This window comes from Molothrus aeneus, chromosome 19 (genome assembly GCF_037042795.1).
Source record: "Molothrus aeneus isolate 106 chromosome 19, BPBGC_Maene_1.0, whole genome shotgun sequence".
In the NCBI taxonomy this organism is placed as follows: domain Eukaryota; kingdom Metazoa; phylum Chordata; class Aves; order Passeriformes; family Icteridae; genus Molothrus; species Molothrus aeneus.
This window is the reverse complement of record NC_089664.1, coordinates 7,879,437-7,907,312: the sequence shown is the minus strand read 5'-3', so window position 1 is coordinate 7,907,312 and position 27,876 is coordinate 7,879,437. Positions and strand designations below refer to the sequence as shown.

At 51.4% G+C, this 27,876-nt stretch overlaps 1 protein-coding gene across 3 annotated transcripts; it reads right to left on the bottom strand.

Annotated features, from left to right (window-relative positions):
* Positions 1 to 77: 77 nt before the first annotated feature.
* ADAMTSL2 (ADAMTS like 2) lies at positions 78 to 27,876 on the bottom strand. Of its 3 annotated transcripts, none has more exons than XM_066562622.1 (19): positions 27,785 to 27,876; positions 26,177 to 26,288; positions 25,176 to 25,318; positions 24,541 to 24,616; positions 24,078 to 24,180; positions 22,301 to 22,446; positions 22,075 to 22,198; positions 21,053 to 21,133; positions 19,746 to 19,921; positions 18,491 to 18,833; positions 17,446 to 17,827; positions 13,504 to 13,604; positions 11,549 to 11,675; positions 8,589 to 8,802; positions 6,048 to 6,203; positions 3,852 to 4,022; positions 3,327 to 3,503; positions 2,304 to 2,448; positions 78 to 838 (listed from the first exon to the last, which is right to left on the bottom strand). In XM_066562622.1, the coding sequence occupies exons 2-19, from the start codon at positions 26,285 to 26,287 to the stop codon at positions 720 to 722; spliced, it is 2,895 nt and encodes a 964-aa protein (XP_066418719.1). In that variant the 5' UTR covers position 26,288; positions 27,785 to 27,876; the 3' UTR covers positions 78 to 719. The 3 variants fall into 3 exon arrangements, with proteins under 3 accessions (XP_066418719.1, XP_066418720.1, XP_066418722.1); XM_066562623.1 differs by having other exon boundaries at positions 18,569 to 18,833; XM_066562625.1 differs by having other exon boundaries at positions 17,446 to 17,794; positions 18,569 to 18,833.

Below are 27,876 nucleotides of genomic sequence, written 5' to 3'. Positions count from 1 at the left end.
ACCAGCAAATCCCCAGCCCCAATTCCAGTGTTCCCAGCACTCCACTACAAACTGAAGAATAAAACAAAATACCACCATAAATATGACAACTTTATTAAAATATACATATGAGTACAAATTAATGATTATATGGATAAAGTTCACTGTCTGTAAACAAATATATTAAAAAAGAGCACGTCTTTTTTGTGATATAAAGTGCAGTTATGTTTCCATATTATATACAATATGTCAGCATCAGGGAGGGGTTGTAAGGACTATGAAACTAACATTTGATTATAAGATAAAATTCTCTGAAAAAGTATACACCTACATATTACAAAAAAGGGCTTGAGTTTATTTAACAAACAGCTTCCCACCATGTTAATTCAGCTAAGGAGAGCCTGCAGGCCCTGGGATAAATCAGGAGAGAGGCACCAAGACCATTTTGGGAAGGGAAACTTGCACTTCCCAGAGTTCACACCTTCCCCTCGCCAACCCCAACCTTGCACCGAGGGAAGAAACAGGACAGGACCTTGGGTGTAGCTGGATTTTGGGGGGGGGAATCAAATATACAAGATTTCTGTACAGCTCTGACCCCGGGGGGCTCCCAACGTCCAGCGGCCAGGAGAGGAGTTCTGCCTCGGTGGGGACACACAAAGCAGGCCAAGAGCATCCTTGTCAGCAGTGTTTGGGGTGTGAGGGCAGGGGGAAGGGGGAGCCCTGGCTCAGGCAGCCCTGCCCTAGGAGTGGGGGGCACGGCAGGAGCGGCAGCAGGCTTTGCTGTAGTACCAGTGGCTGCACAGGTTCACCTTGATGGCCAAGGCACAGTTGGTTCCTGCCTGGTCCTGGCAGCTGTCATCTGCAGGGAGAGAAAACACACTTTAGCAGGACATGAAGTGCCTGGAAATATGGCCCAGGTTTGTTTTCTCTGGAAGCAGGTTAAATCCCTGACAGATAAAGTTGATTTCCCTCGGGTGCTGAAGTAATTTGGGGTTGGGGTGGCAGGTTTTTGGTTTAACCTTTGTTAAAGCACTTGGAGAGTAGGTGGTCAGGATAGGATTTCTCCCTTAATTTATGTCTCTCCTGCTGTTCCCAGCCCGAGCTAAAATGCTGCTGGAGCTTTATTTGTGCCAGTTTTAGTGCCACTGTCTCATAGCTGCTGGCAGGTGTGAGCAGGCTGGTACCTTGTCTCCCAGGGTTCTATGTCTCAAAGCATGCCATGGAAAAGAAGAAGAAAATAAACAATTGTGAGCTCATGAGGTCATTTCCCACCTTACCCAGCTCTAAACACCATGGGATGAGCAACAGCATCAGCCCAGCTGTGGCTGCCACCTCCCTGACATCCCCTGGAAAGCACCATGGAGCTTTTCCAGAAATGTCATTGTCAGCCTGGGCAAAGGCATGAGCAGGTTGATCTGTTCCTTCACACCTGGCAAGGCTTTGGAGTCTCACTTGGTCCCAGCCCTGAAGCTCAATGTCTCTGCTGTAAAACAGAGCTGCCCAGGGACTGCTGGAGCCACCAAGGCACTGAGTTGTCCCCAAGTCAAGGGCTTCCCCTGGTAGGGATTCACAATTTCTATCCCAAGGAGGCTTTCTGAGAAAGAGAATGGGAATCCAGCAGTGCTACATCCAGAGTTAGGGGCAAGTGAGATGCTGGAGAAAGGGATGAGACTGCTTCAGCACTCTCCCAGCTCCTTTCAGTGCAATATTTTGCTTCAAACACATAGGATTTATACTTTTTTATACATATTTTTTGCTTCAAATCCATAGGATGCATGAAACCAGGCTGCTCCTAGGGCAAGGTGGTCGCGAGGCAACTCCCAAGCTCCATGGATCCCAAGGGAATGGGCAGCTGAGAGCACCCAGAGCTGAGCCAGGAGCTGGCCCCAAATCTGTCACCCATTTTCATGCTTTTCTCCCACACTGTCCTTATTCCCAAATCCTATTAAAGGATTAGAACTGTGTGTTTGCTAAAGATCACAGGGACTCTGAGCCAGCAGACGAGCCAGATAACGAGATAGTTACAAATCCCACAGGACACCTGAAGACCAAAAATCATTAAAATAATGGCACAGACAGAACTTCCTCAGCTCTAGCTGGAATCTTACAGAAGCAGCACCCAAATCAGCTCTCCAAAGGCCCCTTTTATCTTCAGGTCAGAGCATGATTCTTCTGAGCTCTCCTCTTAATTTATCTCCAGAAGGAGCCTGTGCATTACTTGGGCACAGAGGGAGAGCTGTCCCTGGTGTCCTCCCTGGGATCATTATCCAAATGGGGCAGTGCTGCCGGAGGGATCCATGGAAAACCAAGGCTGTGGGGCTCACCTGGGGGCTCTGTGGGGCAGGGCTGCAGGTCACAGGTCTGTTTGCCCACCGGCTTCACCAGCGGGTCGCAGCCCCGCACGATGTCCTTGCCCTGGTAGCACTTCACATCCCGCATCCTCACGCCAATCCCGCAGGTTTTTGTGCACTGGAGGACAGAGAGAAAGGGTGAGGCAAGACCCTGCCATGCCAGGGGACTCTTCTGAGCCAGAACCTGCTCACTGGAGATGTTGGGGCAGGAGGAGAATGTCACATCCCAGTGCCACACCGCTGTGCCCTCGCTCTGTCTTTGCTGCCAGCACCATCAGCTTCTGCCCAGGGTAGGTGGATGTGGTCCCACCCCCTGGCTCTAACACCCTCCCTCCTTCTGCTGCCCTTCACAATGGACCACAAACCAGCTGGCCCTGTCCAGGTGATGCTCTGTAGGACATGGGTGGCCATGGAATCCCCAGAGCACCAAGAGCGGGGTTGTGGGGTCTCTGTGCATCCCTGGGGGGTGTGGAGCCACTGCTGGGCCCAGCACTCACTGCCTGCTGCCCTTTGGATGCCTCGTGGAGCTGGGAAGGCAGCAGGGTTGCTTTGGTTAATTATAGGGTTTGCAAGACTAAAAATGAGGCTCCTGGAGCTCAGATCAGGGAGGCTGCATCCAGGAGGGCTTGCAGGAAGCAAGGCTTGGACCCTTGGCCACTGAACCCTGGCTGCCTTTTGGGTTGTGCAGGGTGATGGAGCATCCCCAAATTCTGCATCCCTGGGGCAGCCACCCTGTGGGCTCCATGCACACCCCCAGCCACACTCCCAGGCAAAAAATAAAGAAAAAAAAAAATAAAGCTACAGCTGGTCCCAAACAGCCCCTCTCAGTCCTGTTCTCCCTGAGCACAGACAGCCCCAGCTACACCATGTAGCAAAAATACCCTCAGGGACCACGTCCTGCAGGGACTCACCCATCTCCTGGGGGTTCTGCAGGCAGAGGGACCCTTGGTGCAAAGGGATGGGGCAGCACAGCCCTGGGGCCCCCTCTCTGCTCACCTCAGACCAGGGGGTTGTGTACCACTTGAAGCAGGGCCTCTCGAAGCACGTGCTCTCCTCCACGGGCTTCTTGGCCACGTCACAGTCAGAGGGGCTGCGAGTCTTGATCTTGCCATTGACAATCTCCAGGCAGAGCACGATCCTCTTCTTCACACCCCGGCCACACGTCGTGTTGCACTGTGGGGTCATGAGCAGGGCCCTCTGAGAGCTGTAACCCCATCTTGAGACCTCTGAGGGCACCCCAAAGCACAGGAGCCACCTGAGAGCTGTTACCCCATCCTAACCCCTCCAAGGGCATCCCAAAGCACAGCTGAGAGCTGCACACCTCATCCTGAGCCCTCTGAAGGCACCCCAAAGCACAACTGAGAGCTGTAATTGCATCCTGACCCCTCTAGGGCACCCCAAATCACAGGAGCCACCTGAGAGCTGCACACCCCATCCTGAGCCCTCTGAAGGCACCCCAAATCACACCTGAGACCTGCAAACCCCATCCCACCCCCTCCAGGGCACAGGATCTGCACTTACCCGCTCCCAGTCCTGTGCCAGCCAGTGTGAGGGGCAGTTCTTGTCCCCACAGGGGTGGATGGCCAGGGGCTTGGTGTCCAGGTTGCACTGGGACTCGGGCACCACGCGCCCGTCGCTGGTTTTGCAGTACACGTGCCGGATCATCCTGCCCTGCCCGCAGCCGCCACTGCACTGCAACCACAGTGGGCACTCAGTGCCAAGGATCCCCCCTGACCCAGCCCAGAGCAGGGACAGGGCCCTCACAGCAGGGACAGAACCCCCAGAGCAGGGACAGAGCCCTCATGGCAGGGACAGGGCCCTCACAGCAGGGACAGAACCCCCAGAGCAGGGACAGAACCCCCAGAGCAGGGACAGGGCCCTCACAGCAGGGACAGAACCCCCAGAGCAGGGACAGAGCCCTCATGGCAGGGACAGGGCCCCCAGAGCAGGGACAGGGCCCTCACAGCAGGGACAGGGCCCCCATGGCAGGGACAGGGCCCTCAGAGCAGGGACAGGGCCCCCACAGCAGGGACAGGGCCCTCATGGCAGGGACAGGGCCCCCAGAGCAGGGACAGGGCCCTCAGAGCAGGGACAGGGCCCCCATGGCAGGGACACAGCTCCCATGGCAAGGACACAGCTCCCATGGCAGGGACAGGGCCCTCACATCAGGGACAGAACCCCCAGAGCAGGGACAGGGCCCCCAGAGCAGGGACAGGGCCCCCACAGGGCTCAGCTGACTCCCCACACCTGCCTCCCCCAAATTTCACAGGGGTTTTGGGACTTTAAACAGCCACAGGGATGCTCAGCGGATCGTCCAACAGAGATTCCATCATCACGGAATCCCAGACTGGTTTGGGTTGGGAGAGACCTTAAAAATCATCTTGTTCCATCCTTGTCACGGGCAGGGACATCTGCTGTCCCAGGTTTTTCCAAACTCTGTGCAGGGGTTTGGAAAAGGAGAGGTTTATCCTTGGACACTTCCAGGGATGGATGGGACAGCTACAATTTTTCTGGACAACCTGTGCCACAGCCCCAGCACCCAGCATGTCTCAGGGCAGGCAAAAGGGGAAGCACCATGAGCAGGGAACCCCAAAGTGGCTCCCAAAGTGGCAAAGGGGACCAAGAAAGTGGCTGCAAAAATCCAGCCCTCAGTGCCCAGAGCAGCCGGTGCTCCCCGTGCTTCCGTGGTTGCTCTTGCAGAGGCTCTCGGTGTTTGCTAGCACTGCTGCTGCCATGGAAACTACTTATTTTTAGCTGATGTGAATGTATCAAAACCTGGGTAAAAATAGCTTGGGATGGAGGGGGTCTCTGGAGCAGAATTGTGCAGGAAGGGAAAAAGCCAGGGGGGGAGGAAAAAAGAAAGAGAGTGAAAGAGAATAGAAAATAAGGAGGAAAGAAAAATAGGGAAAGGGAGGAAAGGAGGAAAGAGGAAAGGTAAAGGGGAGAAAGGGAAAAGAGAAAGGGGGAAACAGAAAATTAAAAAAAGGAAAAGAAGTTAAAAGGTTCAATTTCTGGGCATGGAGCATCAGCATTGCCAAGGAATGTTGTACAGCAGACAGACAAGAGGATTTTGACACCCACTAAGGCCCTCAGCCAGGTCTCTCAGGGTTTAACCCCTGCTGTACCACATCCCCCACAAGGCAGGAGCCCAGGGGAAAGGAAAAGGATCCACTGGGATGCTGGATCACCCCCAGTGCCTGAGCCAGGGTGGCACAAGGCAGGAGACCAGGGGATGGAACAGGATCCACTGGGATGCTGGATCACCCCCAGTGCCCAAGCCAGGGTGGGACAAGGCAGGAGACCAGGGGGAGATGGAACAGGATCTACTGGGATGCTGGATCACCCCCAGTGCCAGGGCCAGGGTGGCACAAGGCAGGAGCCCAGGGGAAGGAGCAGGATCCACTGGGATGCTGGATCACCCCCAGTGCCCAAGGCAGGAGCCCAGGGGATGGAACAGGATCCACTGGGATGCTGGATCACCCCCAGTGCCTGAGACAGCGTGGCTCAGGGTGACAGTGCTGGCAGAGGTGACCCGAGAGACCGAAAACAGTGGAATTATTTGAGGCCAGCTCCCAGCACAGGCTGCCTGCAGGTTTGTTGGGACCCACGTGCAGGTTTTTTTGATGAACCCAACCCCAAATCCCCGAGGAGCAGCAGGGACAAGCCAGCCTGGGGTGGGACACGACGGCCACTCAGGCGGCCACGGCGGGGTCTCACCGGTCCCCAGTCGGACACTGTCCACTGCCGGTCACACGGTGGCCCCGTGCAGTTCTTCTCGGCCAGGGGCCGGGCGCTGGCATCGCAGAGCTTCTCCTCCTCCGAGCAGCGGATGTCCCTTGTCACCACGCTCCGCTCCCCGCAGCGCGCCGGGCACTGCCGGAGGGGACAGCGACATCACCGGGGCTGCCGGCACCACGGCAGCTGCCGGGCTCGGGGTTGGGTTTTCCCCCATATTTGAACACAAAAGTTTAAAAGCACACGATGGAAATGCGCAAATGACTCGCCCAAGCCCCCTCCACAGCCCCAGCTGCGTCCTGCCCATGCTCTCCAACAGGTGATGCCAGAGGGGGGAAAAGGCTCCAGGAGGGTCTGCTCAGAGCTGAGCAGCTTTAGCTGTCACTTGGAGACACGGTGAGATCTCCCTCGCCTCCTTCCCAGGAACAGCCAGCTCCTTTCCACCTCTTTGGAGAATGTTTTCTCCTCCTGACTACACAACTGAGATTTTTATGCTGTGGATAAATTTGGCACCGTGCAGCCCAGTGACATTATTTAGAACTGAATTTGAGTTACTACAGTCTCACATACACATTACATTTGCTCCATGCATAACGTAAAGCAGGGAAAAGTGTCAACAGCACAGGGCCCAGACGCACCGTGCCGAGATGTTAATCCTCAGAGCCCTGAAATGTGCTTTTTTTAATGCCTATTTCCCCAGCCAACTTGGCACCCCACCTCTGATGGGATCCAAAGGAGATTAGCTTTGCTGCTGGCTAAGAACAATCTACTCCAGCACTGTCTCAAGCAATCTGTCCCTGACAAATGCTGGAGGAGAATACACATTTCTGTAAAATAAACCACTCATTTGCTATGCTGGACAAAATAACGCTCCAGCACGTGCTCAGGGAGCTCCTCTCTACCAGCTGGGAAAGTCAAAACATCCTGCACCACCAGGGAATGCACCAGCCCCTCTGTCAGCTCCAGGGAAATGATGCACACCAGCTTGCAGGGGAATGGAGACGTTTAAATTATGACTAAGATGAGTTTTTGGGAGCTTCCCAGGAGGAAGAGTCATATTCCTCGTGATGCAACCCATGGGGCAGGTTGGCACCCACGGACAGCTTGGCTCAGAGCTCATCTGCTCCTGCTTAGATCAGGTCTGTGCTTGATTTGGGAAGAGGCACCCCGAGGAAGCAGCACTGGTTTGGTTGTTTCCATGGGTTTGTGTTTGTAAGGGATGTGGTGGAGCATTGTCTGTGCCTGGGAAGGGATTCAGGGGCACAAACCCTCTCCAGAGGTTTTCCCAAGGAAACCAGTGAGCTGGAACCCTCCCCAAACTGTCTCCCAGAGGCTCTGGGGACTGGCTTTAGGCATAGCTAGAGAAAGGTTTCATTCTGCATGTGGTGCAGAGGAGGTGAGGAAGGGACATTTATAGGGATGTAATTCATGTGGGATTCAGGATCACCTTCCTGGCATGTTGGGTTTGAAGAGGCTGCCAAGGAAATCCTGATGGGGAGATCTGAGCCCTGGGCTCCTGCCCTACCTGTGAGTGACCAATGGCAGTGGCCTCCCATCCTAAAGTGGAGCCAGGCCTTCATTTTAGGGGGAAAAATATTGATGCACATTGATCCACATCATTACTGCAGGCAGTGTATCCTAAGAGGCCAATGGCTGTGGATGGTTATTGATGAGCATTGATGCCTCAGGTTTAACTTTTCTATTTTTCAGATTCTGTGCTGCTTTGGTGTGTAGTTCTGAGCTTCATATTAGGGGATGGTGAGCTCTCTGCATAGAGTGGGGAGACAAAACAATTCCTTCTCTAGCTGGGCACCAAGGACAAATGATCCAAATCTCAGGCCCAAGAGCACAAACAATGTGGGCTGGAGAGAGAAAAACAAGAAGGATGGGACTGCACAACCTAGAGCTGTAATTGGACAATGAACTCCAAGATGCAAATGGAGCAGAACTGATGAAAGTGACAGACCCCGGGAGTGGTTGTGCATTTTGGGACCATTTTGGTTCATGTTGGGTTCATTTTGTGACCATTTTGGTTCATCTTGGATGTAGCCCTGGCTGGGCTCTTGAGCTGCCCAAGGTGAATCCATTGAGAAGATCCTTTTAATAAAACCCTACTTTATTTTTTAACTCCATCTAGCCTCTTTTTTAGGTCACGTGGTGACCTAAAAAGCATCAGGAATCACAAGGCATCACAATTAACTCCAAGATGCAAATGGAGCAGAACTTATCAAAGTGAGAGGCCCCATGAGCGATCGTGCATTTTGTGACCATTTTGGTTCATCTTGGGTTCATTTTGTGACCATTTGGGTTCATCTTGGGTGCAGCCCTGACTGGACTCTTGTGCTGTCCAAGGTAGATCCAATGAGGATATCCTTTTAATAAATCCCTACTTTAACTCCATCTAGCCTCTGCTCTAGGTCATGTGATGACCTAAAAAAGCATCAGGAACCACAAAGCATCAGGATAAATTGGAAAAGGGAGCAAAGGCCAGGCTCAGGCGCTGCCCTGGCCAGCAGGACTCACCTCTGACCACTCGGACATCTCCCACTGGGGCCCGCAGGCCGGGTTCTTGCAGACCTTGCGCTCATCGGGCCGGGCGATGTCGGCCGCCTCGCACAGGTCGCTGTAGACAGAGCTGTCGAAGCCTGGTGAGATCATCTTCCAGCAGCGCACGATGCGGAACTGGTACCCCTCGCCGCACGTCCGCGAGCACTCGCTCCAGCTGCTCGTCTCCCACCTGCAGGGGAAAGCATGGGAAAGCATGGAGAAGCATGGAGAAGCATGGAGAAGCATGGAGAAGCATGGAGAAGCATGGAGAAGCATGGGAGAGCACAGGAAGGCATGGGAGAGCAAGGCAACCCCCGTGGCAGGAAGGAATGACGAGGAGGACTCCATGGATATCAGAATTACTAATTAATTACTTTTTTTATATTGTGGAAGTTATATTTTCTGGAAAAAATCCCTTTGCCCATTATTTTGCACCTGGGAAGCTGGGAAGTCTCAGAGAAAAAAGAAAGAAATAATTATCTCATTGCTTCGCCTGTGTTTTGCTGCTTTGGAATGTGTTTGGACATTGTTTACCCACGGGTGGTTGTTTCATTGGTTTCATGTGAATTGTTTTGACTTAATGACCAGTCAGGATTCTGGAAGGAGTAATGACTTTTCATTATTATCTTTTTAGCCTTCTGTAAGTATCTTTTCTGTATTCTTTAGTATAGTTTAGTATAGTATTCTTTAATATAATATAGTATCATAAAATAGTAAGTTAGCCTTCAAGAACATGGGGTCAGATTCATCATTCCTTCCTTCCTTTGTCTGGGAACCCCACAAATACAATATTGTGCTATATCATTCTATACTGTATTACACCATATTACATTACATCTAAACTGAATCTGCACAAAGCACTCAACTCAACTCAACTGCCCAGAATTTCCTGTCTCCTGACTGACAGTCTGCACACATGCTTGGCCCTGATAGGCCAAGGAAACAAAGCACCATCACTCTGAGTAAACAGTCTCCATATTGCATCCTACTTTGGCACAACACAGGAGCAGTGAATGAGATAAGAATTGTTTTGAGCATTCCTTTCTCTGCTTCTCTCACCACTTCTCTCTGGTTCAGAAAATGTGAATCCCACACACTTGGGCAGGGAACAGAGCCCATCACCCCATGGAGCAGCCCACAGGAAAGCCCTGGCTGCAGGGAGTGTGTAATCACATATCCTCTGAGCAGAGAGAAACATAGTCCCAGGAAAATCCTGGGAAGCTGTGAGAAGCTGTGGGAAAATTAGAGAAAAGAATTAAAACATTCTTTTCTCTCTTTCTGTAACCGTTGTTTATAGATGTGGTTCTCCAGTGTGCTGTTTATAGCTCACCAATAGTGTGAGAGGTTTTCACTTTGAGACCAATCAAGTCTCACCTTAGCAAGTCATATTATAAAAGTTGCACTACTTTTCATTAATCAGCCTTCTGATTCACCTTCTAAAGACTGGAGTCTTTCATTCCATCCCTGACTCAACAGCATCAAGGGGGGAGTGAGCTGCAGCCAGGCTGCCAGCTCCTGAGAGCTGTTCCCAAGGGATGGGAAGCATCAACATATGTTGGGCTCGCCCCACAGCCCCCAGCTCATGCCTGAAGCTGAAACCAGCTTGTCAGGAGGCAGGGTGGCACAGCAGGGCCTGGCCTAGTGTCCTCAGTGACAAGTGAGTGTTTGTCACCAGGGGCTCTGCCAGCACATTTCTCTGTCAGGCTTTTTGCCCGTGTTTGACCTCTCCTTTTTGCCTGCTCAGCTGAAGTACGGGGAGGACACGGCATCCATCACCCTGCAGATGCCAGCAGTAATGTCACACAGAGCTGCCTGAGCCCCAGCGGGACACAATTCATGTCCCACCATCAGTCTGACTCTGCTGAGCACAAGTGACAGGCTGGAGGAGCTGGGAGCTGCTCCAAGCACTGCCTGTCCTTTACTGTCCCCTGCCACCTCTGTCCTGACAAGACAGGAGCAGCTTGCAATCCAAGGAAAAAACATAAAAGGTCAAGTTTGTAGAGTACAGGGATATTACAGCAATTAAAGAATGAGCTCAATCAGAATGGATCAGAATTCCCAGCTCCTCTGGAGGTGGGCAGCCCCCAGGTCCCCATTGCTGCTGTTCTCTGTGCAGGAGAGCCCCAGCTGCCCCCAGGCCTCACACCTCATCTGGGGCTCCAGGCACAACAAACAGCCCTAGGGAGATGTCACAAATTTGGAGATGTCATTTAGAGGTGGCACCTAACTTCAGAAGGGAAATGAAACACAGGTCTTCCCCATCCAGATCACACAAAATTAACGTTTTTTTCTTTGAAAAGTACTGCCAGCCCAAGCATCTTTCTGTCTGCCCAAGTGCTGGTGGCTGCCCCATGAGCTCCCAGTGCTCCCCAGCTGAAGTCACTGGTAAATCACAGAGCAGCTCTTCTCCCTCATAGTGCAAGCCCCTGCAGCTGGAACAGCACAGCCATAAGGAGGGACAACTTTAGGAAAGAGCAGCGGGAGAATCTAAGCACAAAAGGTACCTTAATGCTTGTTTTAAAAAATGAAACAAACAGAGACTCCAGTCCCTGTGGTGCCCTCAGGGTGGGTGCATTCTGCAGCAGCACCATTCACCTCCCCACATTTTTCTTGCCTCAGCTGCAGACTGCCCTGGCTCTCAGCCCTAGCATGAGAGTTTCCAGGAGATCTTCTGCTCCATGTCCTACCTGTCCTCCTTTGCAGTCACCTGAGGGCTCTCCAGGAGCCATCCCTGGTCCCTGGCATCACTGGGCTCTTGCTTTGCCCTGTTCTCACCTCCACTCAGGAGGAAACTCTTGAGTGGAATTAAGGGAGGAGGGATGGGCGTGCTGTGGGCCATCCCTGCTGCCCCCCAGATCCACACCAACCCTCCCCCAAAATGACATCCGGGTCAGAGGAAGCCCAGAGAGTGCAGGAGTGCCCTGTGCAGGCAGTACCTTGGCTGGCACTCTCTCCCAGCACAGAACTCATGGATGGGCTCGGGCCGGGTCATGGCATCACAGTAGGCATCGTCCACCTCGATCCCATCATAGCGAACACACATGGCATAAGTGGACATCACTCCTGGGCTCAGAGAGAACACACACACACAGCAGGGTGCTTGGTGAGCTGTACATCCAAACTATTTTTTTTGTTGTTGTTGTTTTTGTGGTTTTAGCTGCATTTCTCAAAACTTCCTCCCTGTGAAAAGCAGGAAGCTTCCAGTCCCGTGGGATGGGCGCTGCTGGGAGGGAATGTCACAGTGGCCACCCCACCAATTTGAGCAGTGTGGTTGAGTTTGGCCAGCTCAGAGGAGGGCATGACCACCCCTCCCAGGGTTTTCCACCAAAACCAATGTATGACTAACACATTTTTATAGGAAATACTCAGGACCACGAGTCTGCTCAGCAGACTGGGTGGTGGGTGGAGGTGACAGCAAACAGTCCCCAACCCACTCCATCCCTCATTATCCCTGTGCACTACACCCCTCCCTTTGCACCAGGTGCTCCCCAGGTGCATCCAGAGCTCCAGGCCAAGGCAGGGATCCTGGGGATTTGGCAAGGAAGGTCCTGCCCCTCCTGCTCCCCCTCCAAGGCAGCGGCAGCCGGTGCTGTCAGAGCGAGACCTTTTCCCCCACAGCCCTCCCGTGCCAGAGTAAATGTTGGGAAGTCCATTCTGGGACCTGGCTGGGGACCAGGAGGCTGCTCTGGCTACAGGTAACAAGAATTGCAGCTCTGGGAAACATATGGTTTACATGAAACTAAAAAAAGATCTACAGCTCTTGACATGGCCTTGCCTCTCTGTGATATGTCAGTGAGAAAAGGCAGCAAGGAAAGAGAAATTTGAGTTAAACCTCTCTCGGCTTGCTGCAAACTAGGGCAGAACAGGCTGGCTCAGCCAAGGGAGAAATTTGTTCAGAGGGGATCAAAGAAGTCAAAAATGTCCCAGAACATGTGGATGACAGGATCCTGAGGAAAGGGAAGGCTTGCAAAGCTCCTGCTGCAGGCACGAGGCTGCTGGACCAGAGCAAATGCTTAAAATGTAAAATCCTTGCATTTGATCTTTTAAGAAATGTCCCTGAGATTGTAAACTCCTCTCTCCCACTCCTTTCCCTCTTTTTAATTCCAGAAGCACTGCAGGCTCTGGATAATTTCAGGGGCAGCACAGACAAGTGCCCAACCCACGCGCCTGATTCATCCCAAGGGATCAACAGGACCCCCTAACCAAGGGGTGAGGGAGGAGATCAGGTGCCTTGAAGCTTTTCAGGGGGCAAAAAGGGAGGAATTAATGCAAAAAGAGAGAATTTCTGCCTGAAGAATAGAGGCTCAGTTTCAATATCCCTGGCATCTCTGTCACTGTTCCAGATTTACACCCTCGCAGCCGAGCTCAGGCTCCGGGGTAGAAGGAGTGGGAGAAACAAAACATAATCAAAAAGCCAAATGCTATTGTGTTTCCTGCCAGAGCTGAACAATCTTTAAAATTTCTCTCTGCAGGGAAGCAGCTGAGCTTTTCAAACCCCTTGAAGCTGTCAAAAAGGTGAGGAAGGGGGGGAAAAAAGGAGGCTCAGGACAGGTTTGGGGATCCTGCTGAGCCCCAGGGGGGACACAAAGTGATGGGAAGTGAAGGCAGTGCTCAGAGCTTCCCAGAGGGAGAGTTTGGAGGGGTGATGGACATATTGGGCACTACCTCCTGGTCCCCAACACACCTGAGAGCTCAGTGGGCTTTGCATGCCCCCAGCTCCTCTCCCCACCTTTGCACCCAGGCACAGCAGAGCTGGGGTTGTGCTAAAGCAGAGCTCATGAGATCCCCTCAACACCACCAGCTCCTTCCCATCCCTAACAGACATAAAATGGACTCACACACCAGGTGATTTCAGCAGGCTGTGCAGAATTTGGCTGCTTCTTATAACTACCTGTGGTGCATGTAGAGCTGCAGGGTTCGTGGGAGGAAAGCTTCCACCTGTACATGTCAGCAGCACTCACACCTTGGCCCTTTCTTAACTTCAATCTGTTTCTAGCAATAAGCAAACAAAACAAAACAAACAAAACAAACAAAAAAAAAAAAAGAAAAGAAAAGAAAGAAAAAAAAACAAAACAAAAAAAAGGCATTTACAAGGCAAGCAGTGACAGCCCACGACAGACACACACATCTGGCTGCAGTTCGGTTGGGTTTGGGTTTGGGAGGGGATGTGCTTGGTTTGGCTTTGGTTGGGTTTGGTTGTTCTGATTTTTTGGGAGGTTCGTTTGTTTGAATCAATTTTTAATTTTTTTTAGTTTCACAACATACCTGTCCTGAGCCCCAAGTAGAATCCCCAGCCCGGTTAGAGGCAGAGCTTCCACTGTCTAGAAATAGAGAGAATGGGATAAAAATACCCACAAGTAGAAACAGTTCAGAATTTAACAAAAGTTTGCATTTTCTGCTCAAATACACCTGGCCCTCGGCACACAGTGACTAAAGGTGCAGTATCTCCTCCCCTGTGTCTCCAGGGCTGGGCAAACCCACTCGTGCTGCTCAGTGCAGCAGAGATTTTGGCTGCTCCAATCTCCAAAAGCCAGCACAGGAGTTTCTGAGCTCTCCCCTCAAAGCCCACTGATTTTGCCACTCTGGTTTTTGGTCTGATTTATTTTGCTGGATGTCAAGTGGGGAATTTGCATCTCTCAGCTCCAAGCTGTGCTCAAACACAAAATGCCACGGGGAGAGGAGTAACAGAGTCAGCCTGGTGTGAGAAAAAACATTTATCCAAGCAAGAATTGCAGCTGCTCCCCGTGCTGGGAGGGGGGAACACCTCAGGGATACTGCACCTTTACAACAAAAGGCTTCGGTTCTGTTCTCATACCTTTGTCCAAACCCTTGGAACAGCTACACTGGAATAGTGTACAAGGTTGTATCCTCACATCCAGTTGTCTCTGGCCTGGCAGGATATGCAGCTTGTATGATTTCTAGGCAGCAGAAGCTCTGAAATTGCCTTATTTAGTTGTTTGTAAGAAAAAGTTGAGGTCCAGCCTATCAAATCAACCTTTCAAAGGACACTGTTGAGAATCCAGCCGTTTCCTTTCCGACCCACCCTCCTTCCACCGCCAGCACTGAGCCTCCAGAAGGATTAAAAACAACAACAATCTCATTTTCCCTGTTGATTTTGCCTCTGTCAGTTTGGCAAATGGTTGCTTCCTGCACTTGAAATGGAACTGAAATGAATGTGACTATTTTTTAATTTATTTTTTTTTAGTGGAAAAATAACAACCTCAGCTCACTATAAATAGTGTTTTATCTGCCACAGCAGCTCTGCCTGGGGACCCACACCAGCTCCTGATCCCTGCCCTGTGCCACCAACTGCCACCCAGCCAGGAGAGGGCTCACAAATGTCATTAAAACATAGTCCAACATCTGCTTTTTGTACTTTAATTTGCCTGGAAATATTACCCAGATCCTCCAGTCTATCCCCTGATCTCTGAGGCACCAAAGTAAACACCAAGTTATCCTGTGACCAGGACTCCTCTGTCTTTAAAAGGATAAAATCTTCAAAATAAGCTTTATCCCACGTCAGGACAGTAAATCTTTCAACAGTGTCCCTTTAGTGTATGTGATCCTAAATAAAGAGCTTCTATGCATGACAAGGTCCCAGGGACAAGATCTTTCCAGAGGAATCAGACATTTGGGCACAGGGCAGCTCATTTCCAGCAAAGACAAAACTGTCACTTTGTTCTCCTCTCAATGCAGACAGCAGCCCATTGTTTAACAAAACTGGGGGCATTTTCTCTTTTCTTTCAATTTTCCTCTTGATTATGAGCTAAATAATAAAGTCACAGATTTGCTTCTCAAGCTTTTAATCAGCTTTTCAAGCAAGATACAGCACCAAAAATGAGCACTATTCCCTCACCCTTAACTGAGTTCTGGGCTGCCCCTTTTCCCAAAACAGTTCCCACAGCAGAGGAATAACCCTGACAAATGCACACAAAACCACCACAGATCAATATCCACAGCCCCTGGCTCCCATTTCTGTGTTTTATTTTGGTTTTTGTTTCTAAGCAAAGGGGCAAACTCGTGGCTGCTGTTGCAGGCCCAGCCTGAAAGGACCTGAGCATCCCTCAGCCTTTTGGCTGGTGCAAAACTAGTCTAGATATCAATGTTTTGATCTGAAAAGTTTGTATTTTGTTCCAGAGAGAGAAGAGGGGGCACTGTGGAACAAAACCAAGGGGAAGAACAGGTGGAAAACGTTGTCAGTGCTGGGTGACATTCCTGAAGGGGTTTAAATCACCGTTATCAATAGGTGGGCAGCCAGGGACAGTGCAAGGAGCTTTTTAGCACCCAAAAAGCTGCACTGGAGCCCCAATGTTCTGTGATTGTCCTAGAAAAGCCAAGCTCCCTGTACTCCCAGGAGGTAGGGGAGCACTGCCCCCATTTCACAGGTGCTGGGGCAGAGTTTTGGGGTGCAGGGTGGCAGCTGAGGGGACACAGGGAGTGTGATGGGGAGCCCCAAGGGGCAGGGCAGTCCCCAGGGCAGGGTAAGGGGAGTTGAGGGCTCTGCCCTCTCTGTCAGAGAGGATGAAATTCTTGCTTTGGCAGCTGAAGGCAGCACTCCCAAGCCAAGGCACGAGGAGAGATGAAAGATTCAGGCCCTTGGCAAGGTTTTCATGTTCCTATCATTAAGAAGTTTGCTGATCCATTTGGCTGCATGGCCATTTTCTTTAGCACGAGTGTCTTTAGCATAACGTAGTGGAAGCTGTGGGTAAATCCAGCTAACTCTAACCAGAGGGAGCATCTGCTCAGGGCTTTGCATCTCCTCCAGCTCAGCATCTTATCCTGTGCTTTACAGGTCCAGGAGGAGGCTGGGGTGCCATGGGGATGCACAATGGGGCCCAAATCCACACCTGGCTCTGGGACCTGGATACTCCCAAAGCCCCAGTGCCAGCTCAAGCTGCCCAGGGAGTGCTCCTGTGGGTGGCTGGCCATGAAGGAGGGCTAATGGGAGGGCTAATTGCTGCTGTGAGCACTGGGCCCATCTCAGTCCCCGTGTGGCCACACCGGGAATGAGTTCTGGGCTGGGAATCGAGGCTACTCCCCAGAGAGCCCTGGGACATCTCGAAAGCTGCCAGATACAGGCTTGGGGATCAGCACCTACCCCGACACTTCCTTCCACCCTTCCCCAGAGCAAAACCTGCTGCTAAAGTTAAATCAGGCCTTTCTTTACCTCCCCACTTCCACTCAAACCAGCCATCTAAAGGATTCTGAGGTGATGGTCCCAGTATCAACCAATGAGCTGCTACTGCAGAGCTTTGGATATTCCTGTCCAAGCTGTGACTTCCTGAGCTGAGGCAACAAATCCAGGCCTGGTTCCTGGACCTACAGTGGAGGTTCCAGTGGCAGGGCCATGCCTGGGAGCTGCTGGAAGCATATTCCTGCCATCCCAAGTGAGGAGGATTGTGGGTGACACTCAACAGGGTGGGTGAAAAGGGGCCAGGACCAACTTCTGCTGCATCAGAACTTGGAGGAAGGGGCTGGGGAATGGGAGCAGGATGTCAAGAGAAGGCAAAAGGAAGAGGCTTCTTCATGGCTGTGGCTCTGACAAGAAGCTGTGACAGCAGAGAGCAAGGGAGCTGACAAACATCAGCATGGACTTCAACATGGCCACTGAGGGGGACATCAAGATTTCCTCTTGCTTAAACGCTCTCGTGCCTTCCTGCTCCCAAACCTCTGGCCCTTCCTTGCAGATGAACTCCCAACAGAACATTTCCACCATCCCACCCCCACTTACCTCCTGCTTCCAAAGGGATGGAAACCATGCATTGAGCACAGGGCTTTTACGAGTCAAGAACAGCAATAAATTTGATTTATTAACTAAAGACACGTCTCCTACCTTGCTTTGTGGGTTCTGTTCCCCTGAGGGCTGCTCATGGTGACGGTGGCATTGGAGAAGGTCGTCTCTGCAGAGGTGTTGGTGGCTTTGCCATTGCTCAGCTCCATGAAGGTGCTGTTCACTGAGTAGGTGACGAGGCCATCGCTGTCCTCGTAGTCCACATAGAGGCTGTCAAGGGGTGACCCCACTGAGTTGGTTGGGTCTCCCTGAGCGAAGATGCTGTTCATGGTGACGTTGAGCAGCAGCTCCTTGGAGTCCGAGGTCTTGCCCAGCAGCTTGTCCGTGATGGCGTTCTCCAGAAGGAACTCCCTGGAGCTGAGCCTGGCCTCGGGCTCTCTGTCGTCATGGTCTGTCTGGTAAGTAGACCTGGTTACGTTTGAATCTAGATTGGAGCCAACAGGGGGGAAACCACAGTGACAACCACAAAATGCATCGAGGCTGGGAGGGAGAAGCAGCCCGGAGCAGCGGGGACGCGCCGGAGCCTGAGCAGCCACACGGGGGGCCAGAGGCAGGGCAGGGGGGGTCTCATGGGGTTCTCAAGGGTGTGAAGCTTTGGGAGGGCTTATCCTGCTATGGTGTGGCCAGAGGGGAGCTCAGCACCCGCCAGCACTGCCCAAAGCAATAGCAGAGGTGAAAGGAAGGTGCTCGCCTGGCCCCACAGCCCATGCAGCCATGCTGGGAAGGCACTCCAGGCAATTTGGGGGTGGGATGCCCAAGGGACTCAAATGGATCTTTGGAGGGGTGGGAGGTGATGGGAGATGTTGTGATGGGGAGTTTTGTGCACCCAGGGCTCCCTCCTGTCCTTGGCATGAGGCAAAGCACAGCAGGGCACCAGCAGGGAGGTCTCACCCGGTGTCCACCCCCCGCACGCCCCCACCAGAAACCAGAATCTGAAGGGCAAAGAGGATTTGTGAGCAGAGATGTTTTAAAGAACTTTCCGAGGTTTCCAAAACACAAACCAGCAGAACCACCAGAGGTAGAAACAGAGCATTTCTCAACAAGAGCTCTGAGAAGCAGAACAGTGAGGCCCAAGTCTCCTCCTTACCTTGGGGTTGTTTGCCCTTCAGTTTTGGCTCACAGTCAATTGTTTCTGCTCTTTCATAGACCTCATTGGTTTCCTGACCTTTGCTCAAGTTTAAATCTTCCTCCGTGTCCTGCCTTCCAAACACCTGGTTCTCCAAGTCTATCCTTTCCCTGGACATTCTCCCAAAATAGGTTGCATTGTGCTGGATAAAGCCCAGTGGCACGTCCCCGTCGAACTCGCGGCTCTCCTCGCTCTCCGACTCGGAGAAGGTGTAGTAGATGGGCTGCAGATTCTTGGAGTGTGGCTTCCTCAGCAGAGTGTATTCAAACGTGATGGATGGGTTCTTGCCATTTTGATTCCAGACCTAGCAAAGAAATCGAGTTATTAGAGGGTGCAAGGAATTTGTGGCAGGCAAAGCATGGGATTCATCTTGGACCTGACACTTGGGGAGCATCAGTTTTGCTGTTTCCAGTCTGTTTTCCTTCACAGTGCCAGCTTCTTCCTGCTGGAGTCCTGCACCATTTTCCAAAGGTTATTTGGCTGTGTGCCATGGGGATTAATCCCAGGAGCCACAGGTTACACTTCCTCCTTGGCCACTGCGTGACCAGAGGCTTGGAGCAGGCACTTCACAAGACCATCACTTGCAAAGCCACTTTTGTGACTTTTTATAAAGAGCACACCCCCTCCTACAGCTACTACACCCCACTGGGGCTGGGGTCTCCCAGCTGAGACAGCCTCATAGTGGTCTGATGCTTTTTAAGCACCCAAGCAATCATCCCTTCCCCTTCCAGAGGAGCCTGGGGCTACATGGAAGATGTCAGGAGTTGGGCTCTGGCTGCCTGCCCAGAAGAAAATTAAGGGACTTTTCTCCAAATACCTGGTTTTACATGGTTTGCTTTCAAGAGAGAATTGGGGTTTAAGGTTTAGGCACTTGTCTAAGCTCTCTGGCCCAGTTTCTTATTTTTGCTTTTCCTGCCAGGTAACTTGGATAAAAATGCCAAGGAGCAGAGGAGAAATCCCCTCACAGTGCCTGAGACATCTTCTCCCTGCAGAGAAAAGTTACCAAGCCCACATTCACCCCTGACAGCCCTGCCTGAATCCAAGAGCACTGACACAAAAAAAAAATAGGGTTGGTTAAGGAACTGGCCAGAATCACTGCTCCCATCCCCTCCTCATGTAAAACCATGCCAGGACTCTGCTCCCAAGCTCACCCCTTCCTCAATCCAAGGTGGATTTTCTCTTCCCCACCATGAGAAGAGGAGAAATCAAAGCTCACCATTATGTTCAGCCCTTGATTTGTGGGTCCCTGGGCAACAATGTACTCGATGCCAGTCTCGTACACGTCCATGGGCCGGCGGTACTTGAACACCGTGCCTGCAATGTTGAAGTTCTTTGGGCTGTCCACTTTATAGTTCCCATTGAAGAAATAGTACCCAGCTTCATCAGCCACAGCTTCAAAGGAGAGAGAACAGTCAGTGCTGTCACGTGCAAAGCTCTGGATGCAGCCCCTGGTGTGTTCAGGGGGTAAAATCAGTGCCACAGCAATAAAAAAAAGGAGATTCTCCTACATGGCAATGCATTGGTCACCTGTTTGCAGCACTCACTATGTGAGGGCGTGCTCAGAGTTCTCGGCCATGTGTCCCTCCACATTGCAAACCCCTGGGAATGTGGTTCACACTCGCCCTGGCTCCTGTCACCCCTTTGGCACCAGCCCAGCAGGAACATTGAACAGCCCCAGCTCTGCACAGAGCACTGGCAGGTGGCCAAGGGCAGGAGCTGATGTCCCCTGAGCCAGCAGTGGCCCAAGATGCCATTGATGCCCCCTGAGCTAGCCCAGGAACTGGTAACCACATCAAGCCTTTTTCATCCATAGCATCATCCCAGAATGGTTTGCATTGGAAGGGAGCTTGGAGCTCATCTCATCCTGCCATGGGCTAGGACACCTTCCACTGGACCAAGCTGCTCAAAATCCCATCCAGCCTGGCCTTGAACACTTCCAGGGAAGTGACAGCCACCTTCCAGAGGCCACAAGCCTCTGAGGCAGCAAATGTGCTTCTCTTTGGCAAGTCTGGATTTTTCCACACTGCTCCTGAGCAGCTCTGTCACCTCCCCTGTGAGATGGGTGTGTGGTCCCCAACACTTCAGCAAGGCCACATGTAGGTCACATCCCCTTGGTGCTGTTGTCATTGCACTTTCCCCAGGCAGGGGAAGGCTGGGGGGATCACCAGAGAGGTGAAGTCACTTGGCCATCTGTGATCCAGCACCAGGGCATCTGTCACACCCTCCTGAAATAATATTCACCAACATTTTCTGCTTTAAAGCAATCAGAGTGTTGACAAACACAGCCCAGGTGCTCGGACTGCAGAGAGGAGCAACACCCTGGCTTGGACAACACAGATGGATTTACATTGCCTACGGATTTAACTCATGTCTGCAGCAAACAGACTCTCTGATCCCTGTGGGTCCCTTCCAACTCAGGATATTCTGTGATTCTATGACAAAACTGCATCCAGCTCTGCATTGGAAAAAGCATTAACCAGCATAGGCATGCATCCTAGGGAAGTACCAAGAGGTTATACACACCCAGAACATCTGCAGACTTTTTCCGTTCCACTATCTGGATATCCCTCGCTCCGGCGGGAATGTGCGTGACCAGGGAATAGCCTACGGATTAACCAGAGGATCTTTGTGACCAGTGATCTGAACCAAACCCTCCTCAGGCAGAGCTGCAAGCTAGCCAACACCCTAGCCTGGACCCACATTTCTAATGGACTTAAAAGTCCTAACCCTTCATGTTTTAGGCTGCAAACAGGAGTTTATCGGTGATAGAAAAATGTGCAAATTGTGTCCTGGTTTATGGAGGAAAAATACATCCAAAGGGGGAAAGGATTCAGTTCTTATGTGCACAAATATCATGTTTATCTAAACTAGTGTAAGAAAATACATCTGCAGATGGGTTTACTAGCTAGAGAAGCTGTTGTGTGGTTCAGTATTGCTCCCTGTGTTAGCCAGCATTCCCAAAACTCCAGCAGGAGGTGGGAGCTGGTTTCTCCTCTGCCTCCCCTTTGCCTAGCACCAGACAAAAGATGGGACAGGACAAGTCTTTGCAAAGCACTGAAGTTCCTGCAGTTTGCTCCATCTCAGAGAGCATTAATCATAATTCCTGAATTAGATTGTTATATTTAGGACATGTAGGTTCGGCTGCTTTACATCACACTGATTTTTGAAATCCTGGTCTTTCAAGATATTGTTGCTTCCTGTTATTACAAGTCGTTTATTTCTAGTCTTACTGGGTCATGAGTGTCCTGGTTTTGGCTAAATGACTAAAAAAGACTAAAATAGATACCAGACTCTTGCATAACCCTTTTGCACCACTCATCAGAGATCTCTGGTTTCTGACAAACACCATGCAAATTTCCTGTTTTGTTTTGGTTTTTTTTAAAGAAGGTTTTCTTTGCCCAAACAAGCGGCATTAACACACATAGAACATGTGGGAAAAACTTGAACTGGGCAGTTGGTAAGACCCAAAAGCAATTTACCAAAAAAAAATATTCCATTTTAAACCCAGCCCTCTCAACTCAAGCCCTCAATCCCCAAAGCCTTACCAAGATGAGAATTTCCTTTCCGGTAACTGCCGGTTACGTGGGTGCAGCTGCTCCCATCTCCTTGGCAAACTCCACATTTATCCAAGGTGTGGGTGGAAAAGAGAATGCCATCACAGCCAATGGGCTAAAAAATGCACAGACAGAGCACTGAGGGTCAGGCAAACGTCGCACCCACTGCGATTCTCTGAATGCTACTAACAAGATTTTTGCTATAATGTTTAACAACCTCACATTTTCCAGACACGCAAACCCCTCGGAAATCCGTGTATTTGCAGGATGTTCCATCCCTGGCCTGAACCATTAACTGTCTCTGACCATCCACAGTGGTGCAATGAAGGTCACAGGGCTTGCTAGAAATGTGAACATAGTCATCTAAGGGGAAAGGATATAAAGAGAGATTCAAAAACAGCAGAAACACCACAACTTTCATCCTACCCAAGCCAGCAAATCTCTGCCAAGCTAAACAACAGCAGCACAACTGCAGAGCAGTGAGAGTTCTCAAGTGGCCATCTCTTGTGTTTGAGGACAGGCATCTCTTGTGTTTGAGATGGCACTTGGACAGTGTGGCAGCCTTTGCTGGAAGAGATGCCCCAGGGATGCCAGGGGCATCACCAGCACCAGCCCAGGGCAGGCACTGAGGCAGCAGCACTGCTTTGTGCAAGTACATTTCACAAAAACGTGCATGTGCACTTGGCAACACTTGATATATGAGTTAAATTTACACATATATTGTTGGAAATTCACCTGTAAGACTATATTCAAACCACAGCAACTCAGAGCATTTTATGATCTATAACTTTTCCATAAACATTCGCCCAAGATGGACTTAATTCACCCTTTGCTTTCTGCAGAAAACAACTGGCTGGCAGCACCCACCAGCACAATAATCCCATATTTTATAATATCCACAGGAGGCAGATGAAAAAATCATATTTGCATCAGAACCCCAAGTGTTTGTCTCCACCAACTCCTGAGCAATCAGAGACCCACTGGCCTGCACACCCAAGCAAGGCAGCCTCAGTGTCAAAATATTCTCTGCAAATCCCCCAGGAGCCACATGAATGCCTGCTCAAGCACAAAACAACTCCTGAATCATCTCTGGTGAGTCAGCTTGAGCAGCAAACGTGTTTAAGGAAATTGTCACCTTCAAGGGACAAAAGCCACCAAGAAGAAATAGCTCATAGACCAAGTTCTACCTTGCTGATCCTGCAAAGGCTGGAGAGCCAGGGGCCTGGTACACAGGGAAATTGATTTGATGAAGATAATTGTTCTTGGGTATGTACAGACCCCCAAAACAAAGTTTGCAGGAGATCCTATCTTTATTTTTAGGCACTCAAATGAATCTGATGTGAAGATGGATCTGATCCCATCTCTATTTTTAGGTATCCAAGTGAATCTGAAGAACCTGAGCTCAGGAGCTTCCTCAGGAGAAGGGTCCTGGCTTCCCAGCAGCTCTAAAGCTCATCCATGGCTTGTGTTTAATGATTGATTTTGATGGGAGTTCAGTGTTCAATAAAAGTTCAATAAAAGCTCTGTTTCTGAGTCCCAAGTAGTTTCTGCAGTTCTTGCTCACCCCGGATGACCAGAGTGACCAGCTGCACCTCGGTGACATTTCACAGAGCACACAGAGGGCGTGGGAGAGACCAAATATCACTGAAACAGCACAGCCAGCAATGGCCCTGGCTCAAAGGACACTTGTCAGGGTGAGCCTGACTGTCCCTGCCAGCACAGCCCTCACATCTCCTGCTCCCACATCCTCCTGCAGCCTCTGGTCCCTGGGAGCTGTGACCAACACAGGCTACAGACATGAATTCATGTTGTTATTTAATTTTCAGGCTACCCTGCAGCTGCCAAACAAGCCTTTGAACTCGGGAGACAGCTGATTGTGCCTCTGAAAAACCACTTTAAAACAGCAGAGGAGGAGCCTTCCTGCGGGCTGTAGCATCATAACTATCAAAATATTTGGCTGAGCATTATGAAACACACAAAGAATGTCTTGTTACCAGGATATAAAGGTTTCCATTGATAGGTTCTGCCATTGTACACATGGGAGTTAAACGATGAACACTGCTCCTCTCGGAAGCTCCTTCCGTTCACAGGGCACTCCTAGAATGGGATACATTAACATCCTGACGGAAACAAAGTGCAGGAAAGGTTTCTGGCACATCACCACCAGCTGCAAGGAGTGTTTCCATCACCTTCCCCAGCCAGGCCACATCCTCCTCCTCCTCCTCCTCTTCCTCCCCCCACTGCAGGAACCCCCTGGGAATTGTTGCCAGAACCAGTCTCTGGTTTTTATGGCAAAATGCCCAAAGCCCAGACACTGGAGGTTGGCACCAAAGAAGGGAACCCCCAGCTGCTTGGAGGGGCAAGAGAGTGACAGGTACAGGACAAATGGTGTCCCCTCTCCAAGGGACCCAGAAATGCCATACATGACTTTCCCAACAAGACAAAGGATATCCTTACTTGGACTTTGCAGAGCTGGTATCTTTTGGATGTTCCAGTGCAAGTTTTATTAGCCAGCCCACTCACTGACTTCCTTCTGAATAAGGAAATGGTGGTTAGATGGGGGGCAGAAATCATTTTCCCTTGTTTAAATATATTTGCTCTCTGTAAGGTCAGTGTGCACACAGCAGAGCCACACAGAGATCTGTTCCTGGAGCAGGTTGCAAAGGTCTCTGTGGCTTTGTCACCTGCATCACCAACTATTCCAGGAGCTATCATGGGGTGAGGGCCTGGGGACAAGATTTACAAAGTGTGTTTTGGGAACCACACTGCCCAGAGAGGGCAGAGCCAGGCACAAAGCAGATGGAACCAGTGGGTCCCCAGCCAGCCCTGCACCAGGGGCTGCTGTGCCCCAGAGCCTGGAGAACAGGCTCAGTCTGTGCCTGCTGCCCCTCTGCACCAGGCCCTGCTGCAGAAACTGCAGGGCCAGCCCAGGAATCACTCAGCTGCTGGCAGGGATGCCCAAAGCTCAGGAAATCCCCTCCTGCCCCAGCAGGGTTTGCCCAGACACATTTCCATCGGTGCTTCTGTCTGAGTGGTGACCTTTGGGGTCAGGCAGCTGCTGCAGAGCCCCTCCCCAGCCCGTGGGGCTGTACCTCTGCCTCAGGCAGTGCCTCTCCTGGGATTTCACACCTCCCCCACAGGTCCTGGTGCACGCTGTCCACTTGGTCCACTCTCCCCACCAGTAGGCAGTGACATCTGACCCCTCCTCCAGGCTGTTGGACGTCTGTGTCAGGTCCTGCTCGGAGCGCAGGGGAAGGAGGAGAAGCAGGAGTCACATCCAAACCTCAGAGCCTGTGTGGGGACACTGAGGGCAGCCCTCCCCTCCCAGCCTGCCCCACTCGACCCAGGCATTGCCTTCTCCAGCTGAGGTCAAGCCTGAGGTTTCCATCCCTGCATTCTTGCAATTGTGTTTTCATTACAAAATTGGAATGAAGTGGCAATATTTGGGATTCCTCAGGAAAGGAAATTCTCATTGTTTCGCTCAGTTGGCAAAACCGAGCTCCCAAACAGCCCTAAACTCTGTGAGACTCTTGGTGCTCTCTGACTCTTGCTCCACAGAGAATTCAGGGAGCTGCAGAGCCAGCTGCTGCTGGAAGCTCCACTGGAAGCTTCAACAAACCCTTGCAAAACCCTTCTGCAGCAGCAGAGCAGGTCAGTGGGTGCCAGGGGGTGCCAGCAGGGTGCAGGAGCCTGTGTGCTCTCTCTGCAAGCTCAGGTTTGTCACTTCAGGAGGGTCCCTGACACCCCCAGCTCCCACCCCCTGTCATAACCACACATCAGAGGGCAGAGGAACTGCAAATATTGCATGGAAAGTAAATGAAAGCTCAGCCAGTGCAGGGAGCAAGGAGTGATGCTCACCCAAGAGCAGGGCATGGCCCTTCAGAGTCCTTGAAATGCTCGGTGAATGCTCCTGGCCATGGTAGGCACAACTTAGGTTAAGCCCAGACTAAAGAGTGAAGGCAAGCCAGAAGTCCTCACAAATTTTGGAGACCTGGTGCATGCACAGAGCAGCTCTGCCAGCCCAGGGGGTTCCCATCCCAGACACCAGAGCATTTTAAAGCCCAGAGAGCCCCCAAAAACCTGACAGCCTTACCTGAGCTATGACAAAGACAACATTGCCCACAAGAAGAAGGGCCAGGGTGCCCTTCAGCTGCAACTGAGCACTGGTGGAGATGCTGCTCCACTTCCACTTGGATATCTTCATCCTAGAAAGCAACCAAACACTGCGCTAAGCACAGCTCCCACCCGGCCCCATGCCCAGCAGCAGGACCTGCTTTGCCTGGTTCCAGAGCTCTGCTCCAGCATTCCTGCTCAGCTTGATGGCACCGACCAGCAGGGACTGCAGGGACCTGAGCCTGAAGTTTTATTTCATTAATAGCAGCATGAACATGGTACAGGTTCGCTTCCCAGCTCGGTTTTTATCTGTCAAACCACAACTTTGCACTGGTTTCCAGTGGCTGCACCTGACACTGCTCCAAGGCTGCCTTGGAATAGAGCCTGGCTTACACCGAAGCACAGTGAGTAGCCAGAAGTGTTCCTGGATCTATAAAAGCAGTGCATTTAAATATCCCCATTTACAGGACTGCTCCTGGAAGAATGAGATGAAGAGCCTCAAAACAAAAAAAATGCAATTAACAGGCATCATTCCTCCTTTTTCATTTATTCCACTCCAATTCCCCTCAGTTCCCAGGGAAGATGCCTTTTCTTATAGAAAAGACACAACCCACAATTAAAGAGCAGAAATGAACTATCCCAAGTGTCAGCCTTTCATCTCTTTCTCCATCTGCCTCATGAAAGAGAGTAACCCAGAACGGCATTTTCTTAAATAAAACCCAGCTCAAAACCACAATACGTTTTATTGTGAACCTCCCTGCAAGAGCCAGAAAGGAGCAGGTTTCAGGAAATCATGCTTCCAGGCAATCAAAGCAGCTCATGTCTGTGAGGAAAAAGAAAAAAATATATCCTCCCCTAAGCTAATTTCCCTTGAAAAGCAGTTAGGCAGTATCTTTGGGAAGCAGGGGGGTGGGAGAGGTGCTGCTCCTGGGGAGAAAGGGCAGAACTGCAGACCTGCAATATAAAGAGCTTCTTTCCTACTCATTTTTGTTTGTTGTTTTTCTTTTTCCTTCTTGCAAAGGTTTTTGTAGCGGTTTTGAAATCACTGAATTGCCGGCAACACCAGCCCCGCTTTGCTGTCTGGCTTAGAAAAAAATTACCAGAGGGCTTCCAGGTCCCCAAATCCGCTCTGCAATCGCCCTGGGGGAGAGGCGCAGCATGCTAAAGAGACTTTCCAAGAGGCAGATCCATTGATTAATGGGAGCCCAGAGCGCTTGGCCGGGGATCCCGCGGACAGGTGGCTGAGCCTTGCCTTACACTTGGTTCTCATTAAGGCTCCCAGACACTCCTGACTCCAAGCCAATACCAGAGCGCGCTCGGAGTTTATCCTACAGGCTGCGGGGCTGCGTGCTTCAATGAAGGCAAAATTAAGAAAGGGGGGAGGGATGCCGCCGAGATGAGCAGCACCGCGGAGCCGGGAGCGGGGCAGCCCCGCTCGGGCGGCGGGAGGGCGATGCGGGGCGGGGATGCGGAGCCGGGATGCGGAGCCGCATCTGCGCCGGCAAGGGATGGGACGGACGGGACAGGACGGGACGGGATGGGACAGGACGGGACAAGACAGGATGGGACAGGACGGGACGGGCCGTACCTGGCGGCGGAGGGGCCGGGCAGGACGATGCTCCGGGGCCGGGCGGGAGCGGCGGCGGCGGCGGCGCGGAGCGGAGCGGAGCAGCGGCGGCC